Source organism: Gadus chalcogrammus, chromosome 12 (assembly GCF_026213295.1).
Source record: "Gadus chalcogrammus isolate NIFS_2021 chromosome 12, NIFS_Gcha_1.0, whole genome shotgun sequence".
In the NCBI taxonomy this organism is placed as follows: Eukaryota; Metazoa; Chordata; class Actinopteri; order Gadiformes; family Gadidae; genus Gadus; species Gadus chalcogrammus.
This window is the reverse complement of record NC_079423.1, coordinates 30,771,389-30,779,440: the sequence shown is the minus strand read 5'-3', so window position 1 is coordinate 30,779,440 and position 8,052 is coordinate 30,771,389. Positions and strand designations below refer to the sequence as shown.

The 8,052-nt window shown below is 50.0% G+C and overlaps 1 protein-coding gene across 1 annotated transcript; it reads left to right on the top strand.

Moving 5' to 3' along the window:
* Positions 1-2,356: 2,356 nt before the first annotated feature.
* Positions 2,357-4,023, top strand: org (oogenesis-related gene). The gene is made up of 6 exons (XM_056604747.1): positions 2,357-2,531; positions 2,656-2,733; positions 2,826-3,042; positions 3,347-3,519; positions 3,722-3,820; positions 3,907-4,023. The coding sequence occupies exons 1-6, from the start codon at positions 2,466-2,468 to the stop codon at positions 3,943-3,945; spliced, it is 672 nt and encodes a 223-aa protein (XP_056460722.1). The 5' UTR covers positions 2,357-2,465; the 3' UTR covers positions 3,946-4,023.
* Positions 4,024-8,052: the final 4,029 nt, after the last annotated feature.

The window sequence follows — 8,052 nt, the reverse complement described above, 5'->3', positions numbered from 1 at the left end:
GAACCAGAGCCTATGACTCTGTTTATATCCTGTGAGAAAATACTATGAACCACTACTTCTACAGCTACTATTCATAACAGTACTTCAGGGTTTAACTCAGCACACAACCCAAATCAGCAAAGTGCATTCATACCACGTAGCATCAGTGTGATGGACGTTGAGGCACACAGAGACATGAGGCAGCGAAATGAAAGCAAAGCGAGTTTCCTTTTTTATTAAAGGGGAGATAAAGATTTTCCTGGTAGACAGCAAGACGGTGCAACAGGAAATGCACCTTCACACGTTCAAACCGTCAACATGAAAGCTGTCACATGAATGCTGTCACACCCCTGGGTCGTCCTTCTCCCCCCGTCGGCCCTGAGTCCCGCCCTGAGTGTCTAATGAAGCGGCAGGATGTGCTTCCGTATGATGTCGTAGAGCCGCCGTTTCGGCTTCTTGCTCGCCCCCCTTTGTGAAGACACGGCCGCCGTCGCGGCTGCCTCCGTCCGGGCGTCGCCCGAGTCTTCGGACGACCTCTGACCCGGGGGGGGGCGGGGCGGCGGGCCTCTGTCCCCTGCGCCGCCCGTCCTCTCCAGGGGGGCCTTGGCGCGGCAGCCGCCGCCGCCCCCCCGTCGACGGCCCCGCGTCCCGTTTGGCCGAGGCGCGATGCGGGCCGACCGGGCAGAGCAGCACCTCCTCGCTCGCCCTCTGGGGGCTCTGGCTCAGCGTCACGAAGCCGTAGGGCGTGGTCACCTTGGCCAGGTGCGGCAGGGAGAGCGCCGCCCTGCTGGCCGGGTCCAGGCCGTGCCGGTGCGCGTCCTCCAGGTAGGGCCCTTGGTAGGAGCGGCGAACCTCCTCCCGGTAGGGCCCCGGGTAGGAGCCCTCTCTCAGCAGGGACCCCCTCCTCAGGGGGTCCGAGACGGTCCGCTGGGCGCGTCGGTCGGGCGGGGGCACGCGGAGGTCCGAGGAGGACGACGTCGTCCGCCACAGCTCGGAGCGAGACGCCGAGACGCTCAGAGACGACGCCAGCTCCGCCCCCAGACCTTCGTCGACGTCCCCCTCCTCCTCCTCGTCCTCCTCCTCCTCCTCCTCCTCTCCGGGGCGGCCCCTGGGGTGCCGGGCCCCCCTGGGGGGGCCGTCGGGCTGCAGGGACAGGCTGGGGATGGTGAAGGGCGGGACGCTGTCGGGGGTCAGGATGTGGGGGGGGAACGCGCCGTCCCGGCTGCTGTGGAGCCCGGAGCCCAGGGAGCTGCCCAGGGACCGGGCCCCGCGGGTGGCCCACAGGAGGGCCCGCATCCCCGCGCTGCTGTGGCGCCGCGACGCCGCCGCCGCCGCCGCCGGGCCGGTGGAAGGGGCGCCGTCGGAGCCGCCGGAGACGGCGCCCGCGCTGATGCTGCGCGTCACCGTTGGGTCGTCGTCCATGGTTACGGTCGGCATCGGCCCTCGCTCTCCTCTGCTCCCGCTGGGCTGGTGGAGGGGGACGACCGGGAACGCCTTTTATACCGACCTCGATGGGCCCTCCACTGCCCCCCCCCTGCCCCCCCCCCCCTACGCACACTAACAAAGTCCTCCCCCTGACGCACACACACACACACACTCCTCCCCTAAACACACACACACACACTGCTCCCCTGATGAACACACTAACACACTGCTCCCCTACACACACACACGCCTCCCCTAGACACACACTCACGCACTCCTCAGCTACACACACACACACACACTCCTCCCCTACACACACACACACTCCTTCCCTACACACACGCTCACACACTCCTCAGGAGAACGACGTGCGTAGATGTGACGGTTTGAGTGGCGGAAGCGCCTCCCGATCTGGCCTTGTGAGGGGGAGGGTCAATAGGGCTGCTCTCATGCCTCCTCAGCGCCTCTTGAATATCCACGCGCTCACATCGAGTACATAGCGAAAATAGCTCATGGAGAGTGTTTACAACCAAAGGAACTGAATGTGTTTTTATTATTATTATCATTCCCGTGACGATCTTGATTGTTGTCATATCTGTAGTGTTGCTTTTGGCTGCGCCTAGTGAGCATCATTTCAGAAATCAAAGTCAGAGAAACGTTCACGTAATTACTATATATATATATATATGGTTATTCGAATTAGAAGAGTTCGAATTTATGAATGTGATTGATTACTGTTAAAAGATTCAAAACATGAGCGTGAAGCTCATTAGCTTACAATGAGTTAATTTTCATCTCACGGTGTCATCACTCATCATAAACGGATCTAGGATCTGACTGTCAAAGCCATCGTGCACTCTTGGGCAGTGTTAATTGGTACAGCTTTCTCATTGGTCTATGCTGATTACACGGGTTGATTCTGTGCACTGATTGGTTAAACGTTGAACGCTACTGGGTACATTACACCTCCGAACTCTGGGTTCAGTAGTGTCCTGCTGCTTCGGCTCCTTTTTATTTTTTACTTTATACTTCAACGTACTTTTCCAGCTGTCTGCAGCAGGATGGCCAGCGACTCTGCGGAACAACAAGTGGTAGTGGTGGAGAATGTGGAGGTGGAGAAAGTGGAGGTAAGCGTGTGTGTCTCCTAGTTTGCCTCTCTGGACGTCACGGGGCTAGGCCCAAGTTGAGGCTAAACACGATAATTGACTTTAGAGTGTAGACTTCAAAACTTTTGATGTAAAATGCCCTCAGGTTCAAGTTGTGAAGAGAAGCGGCGTTTTTACCGGTGTGCTTTACTACGTATCTCGGTTCTGGCCGTTCAGCATCATGGTATGTAACGTTAACGCACCTCGTGCTCGACAGCCGTGTTACTTTAATCGTGCTCATTTACTTTCGTGGTAACGATCGTTTTTCGCTGCTAGATTCGTGCCTACCGAGGTTTCTGGTACATGTTCGGGTTTCGACCTAAAAGCACCCCCGAAGTGCCCGTCCTGGGTTCCACTCCTGCCCGTCCGAGCCGCCAGGGCCTGAAGCGCCTCCGCCGGATCACCCGCATCATCATGGCCGTCCTGCCCCGCCGCATGCAGAGCGCCCTGGGCTACCCGGTCCCCGCCAGCGTCGGCTGCTCCCTCTCCCCAGGTGTGTTCACCCGTGATTCTCAACACTGCATGCTTCGGGAAATGTGTATATTGTAATGTTTACATTTTTATTCTGATAAACCTACTTATTGTAAGTCGTTATTGGATAAAAGCGTCTGGTTACCATGTCTGCAGCTATTTACTCCATAATTGGAATGTTATTCTTAGCCTAAATGCTAAATCTATCAACAATTTAGCATTTGGCAAACTAGTATTAAGGATTACTACTGTGTACAAGGTAATCTTAACAGCTGGAGTCATAGTAATGGTCCCCACAGCTGAATCGGTATGTCTTGTTTGCGCAGAGATGCGGATCTCACCCACAAAGCCATGTGGGAAGGGCAACAAGAGGAAGCAGGATGAGCTGGACGAGGATGAGGACGAGGAAGGAGACGAGCCGGAGCAGCACACCTGGGTGGAGGCTTTCGCCAACGAGCTGGCCACGGACGAGGGCTCTGAAGAAGACCCGGACTACGAGGTGGCCCCTTCATACTACCCTTTGACTTGGCATTTATACATTCAGGAGGTCTGCGCCTTGGAGTTTGACGTGTCTGCACACACTGCATGTAAAGTTACCAAGTCAAACCATAAAGTGGTATTCTCTGGTTCTAATGTGTGTATATAGCGGGTGTTCACTGCTTGTGCTTTGCTCCCCGTGTTAACGACGTGGTGTTCCTCAGCCCAGTGCGGTGGAGACGGAGAGCGACGAGTACTGCTCTCGTAACGAGAGCGACACGGAGGAGGTCGACAAGCAGGGACTGGTCATTATTGAAGAACTGGTGAGTGCTGAATCGACGCACTGAGGTCTGGCCTTTGAGTCGAGTCACAGCCTCATGACTCCGATTATCTGTGTTTTCTTCCGTAGGCCATTCCTCCTGCTGACGTAAGCCTCCCTGCCCTCTGAATAACCTTTGCATTGTTTGTTGTTTTTGTACTTGTTCAATAAATATAAGTTCCTCTTATCTGCTGACTCTGCCTGTATTTGTTGACTTCTCTTGCCACTAGGAGGCAGTAGTGTCCCGTATTGCAGATGGCAGGAGGTAAACAAATTTCTGCAGCCTTGCTTGAATTTAATTCGAAGGATGTTTCGGTAATACTTTTATAAAAAAAATCTGTTTCCAATTTTGAGTTAACATCCTGAAACTGACTGCTGGTATAAACGGTGGTACAAGAAGTTGGTGCTGCTATATTCTGAGCTGAGAGGTATCCTAACGTCCTGGCTTAGGCAACCAGTTCCATGACCAATTGTTAGTAGCCTTCAACTTAAGCTGCTGTCTAAAGCCTAGGGACGGCGTGTGCTGCCAGCCTAGTTATAACATCCACCTAACCTGCAGCGCTGGTTTCTGAACTCGAGTAAACTGCTCTCTGGGGACGGTTGTGGAGGATTGTTTGAAAGATGGGCGACTCGTTTCTTTCGATTTGCCAGCCTATGCAACTCGCCTCATGTGTAATCGTAGCCATCTGACTATGAATCATTGAATATGAACTTGTTATACATAATACAATTGTCCCATCAAACTATACTCTGCAGTGATGTCGACCTGTACAAATCAAGCATGGCTGAAAACGGCACTGCCTGTAAAACATTACACCACAGCCATTTTTCATTTAGGATTTGTCCTGAACTCTCTGCCTGGTCCGAGTGTTCAGTCTCTTATCAGTAAGTGCTTTCTGGTGGGAGTGAAAGTAGTCTGTGGGTTGCTGTGAGGGTCTCTCGAACCGTTTCATGCGAACCAATGAGGGCCAGTGCTGGAAGAGCTGCATGCGTGACTACTCTGGACCAGATTGGGGAAGTGGGCAAATTGCTTGCATGGCAGCAGATTTTCACGTTTCTCATGGCCCTTAAAATATGGGGGATATTCACCTTATTTGAATGCATCTCAAGTAATATTTGATCTATCCTTGACCATTGTATAGATTTTTAATCCGAAGTCATTCCGTTGGTTGTCAATCAATGCTATAAATCCGACCTCTGCAGGTTGTCTTAACTGGTGGCATTGTCATTCATTAGCTCGTTCATCATGCTTGTAAAACACTTCCGTCTGCAGAGTTCTCTCCCTATGTAGGTCAGCAGAGGGAGCTGCTGTGTGTATGATCAACAGCATTTATCAAAACATTTCATGATGCCGTGATGACCATCGTTGGTTCATACTGGCATTATAGGATGCTATCTGCCCACGCAAATATGCTTCCATCGTTTCCCAGAGGTTGGAATGGCTCGTATCTGGTATCTGATTCCCAGACTGTTCTCAACCTTTGTGAGAGGGCATATGTAGGAGACCTAAACATAAAGTTGATATGACTGCCTGGTTTCATGTTACGTCAGTAGACCAAGTACAACTCAACGTAGTGTGGCCTTACCTCTGTGCAAAATTAAACCAGGACTCTGTGTCTGCTATGTTTCAGTGGTGGCGCGTGCCAATTTATAGCCCATCCGGATATATTGTGAATTTCTACTGGACTTCTTATTGGTAGCGAGACTCAAGTCTTGTACCCACAAATCCTGTCTTATGCAACGCTCTTGCCTCATGGCTGCTCTACACATTAGGATTGTTTTAATACATCCTGAAAGTTGAATGATCCTTTGGGTGTTTATGGTGTGTTATAATGGTAGAACCTGTTGGAAAAGCAGACGTCGAACGATGTCACATTGCCTCCAGTTTCTGTAATAAATGCCTTCAAATAATCGGCTACAAGGTTATAGCAGGACTCATTGGTGGAAGGCTCAGGCGAATTGTAATAAATCTGGAGTTTTAGAAATGAAAAGGATTTGCTTTTGGTTCTGCAGCGGCCTAAAAGAATATTCTCCAGCTCCAATCTGCCCATCTACCCATCCCTTCTGTGGACTTTATTACGATTTACTCTGAGGCGCCAGAGGCAAGGCAAACGCATTAAATGTAACTGTGGATACTCACACCAGCGTCTGCTATTAAGGTGGGATGAGACTTGTTTTTACAACTCGGTGCATCCGCGGCGAAACAATTTATTTTAGCGGAGAACTATTGGCAACAAATCAAACGCATACAAATGAGTCCTAGCTTAGCTTGTTTTTTTTTACCGCTGGTGTTTATGGATTTCATTCCCTTTCACTTTGCTGCAACTTTCCAAGTACAACAGTAAAGGGAGTTGTGTAAGCCAAATAAATAAAAAGTTGCTGCAAAATGACACGCCAGACCCCATAAAGGCGGTCGATAGTGGTTGGATTAGAATCGGATCGTGTGAACAGAACAGCCAGGCGTAAATGTGTCTTCATAAAAGATTATAAAAACATTGCATCGTTAAACCAGCATTGTTCTGAGAATGGGAGGTTGCAGGAGAACGAATCATAGATTTACTCATCATAGGGAAGCCCGTTACGAAACGAACCGTTCAACAAGATTAAAAAAGTTCGATATTGCCTGCAGAAATCAGCTGAAGAATATTGCATCTGTTCAGTTGCCTGACAGATACTTTTTAAATTAGCTGGTTATTGCATTTTCCCGAAGACAAAGACCAATTGATGCTGTGGAATTAAATATTGCTCAAAGTTTAGCTCTAAAATAGCCTATACACATAGAGATTTATCTGTAGACTATATGAATGCTTGCCTCGTAAGACCAATCGGATATTAATTTGCACTTCACAATAAACTTCAGTCCTGTTTGGGCAGAAATAGATTTCCGGACATGGCGGTCTTACACTCGGAGTGATGCTAGTGCTCTCTTTGCTCTTACCAAATCCGGTTGGAAATAAAGCAAAGAGATGAACTGATATGAGAAAAACTTCAGTGTAGTTTTCTGTTCATCCTTTAACATTGTTATTCAGTCTATTTCAGTTCAACACGGTTGCGACGCTTTCGTTTGGCGGACCTTTTGCCTTTCATTCAGAGGAGTGCGGCGCTCTTCGTCTGAACTGAAAGTCCCTCCAACCAGTGCTGATTGGTCCAAAGAAACTTGGGAATAGGCTTTGAACCATCATGAATCCACCGCAAAAGTAATAATGAAATAAATCCAATGATTATGACCAGATTATGAATGCCCCTGTATAAACTGCTGGAACTAAAATCAAAAGGAGGTAAAATAAGAGAATACCACATCCTCAGTCCGACTAAAGGTATAAAGACATCTAGTTGTATGAACTGAAGTCTTCCTCCTCAGTTAACATCCAGACACGCGTATGGCTATGAGATACTTCTTCTTTGTTCTTACCCCTCACTGCTTAAGTACATTCCGGTTTCACCTGGTTGAAACCAACCGCATTTTAAAATATATTAAATGCCTGTGTGTGTGTTTGGAATTGGTGGCAGGAATAACTGGATAGAAAATGAGGATTGATGCTCTCTGGGGAGCGAATTCTCTAGCAGCCTGTTAGGAGAAAAGTGTGTGTGTTTGCACGACCACAACTCGCGTGTGTGTGTGTGAGCTCAATCTTTTCCTTGCTTGTGTGTTTGCAGCCAGCTGGGGACTGCTTTTGAACCCAGAGGTTTTCTTTCCTCCGCCTTTAAACTGCAGGATGAATAGGTGGTCTGTGGATGGGCTCCGAGTCCATGCCCACGGTCCCAGCTGTGCCCGACCCAACAACAAAGACTGGCTCTGCCTTTGTGACCGTCCCGCCTCCCTGGCTTTTGGCTCAGGAGCGACCGGCCCCACTTTTATGGAGGCTATTAGTGAACCTGTGATGTTGTATGTTTATTTTATTCAATGAACGGGTGCTGTATGGCCTGGGACAGCCATACCCCCCCCCCCCCACTCTCTCCATTGGAGCCTGGGTGTATTATCACCTTCAATGATTGACAGCTGGTTCTGGCTGCCCCCCAGGCCCCCCCCCCCCCCCCCGTCTGACCCGGAGGTTTTATCTGCTGCTTGACAATGAGTCTAATGTCAGCCAACAAAATGGCCTCTTAAACGTTCTCTCTCTTTCTGTGTCCCTTACTCTCTGTCTCTCTCCCTCTGACCCTTTTTCGCTCTGCCCTTGTCTCGGCTGAGCCTTTTGCACATACAAAGCAGCAAAAACTCATGCGAGCACACACACC

What these genes read in the sequence shown, in the direction of transcription:
- org (XM_056604747.1), top strand. Translation starts at nt 2,466, where the DNA reads ATGGCCAGCGACTCTGCGGAACAACAAGTGGTAGTGGTGGAGAATGTG. An exon ending in TGGAGGTGGAGAAAGTGGAG is followed by an intron (nt 2,532 to 2,655) that starts GTAAGCGTGTGT and finishes AAATGCCCTCAG; the next exon opens with GTTCAAGTTGTGAAGAGAAG. An exon ending in AAGAAGACCCGGACTACGAG is followed by an intron (nt 3,520 to 3,721) that starts GTGGCCCCTTCA and finishes GGTGTTCCTCAG; the next exon opens with CCCAGTGCGGTGGAGACGGA.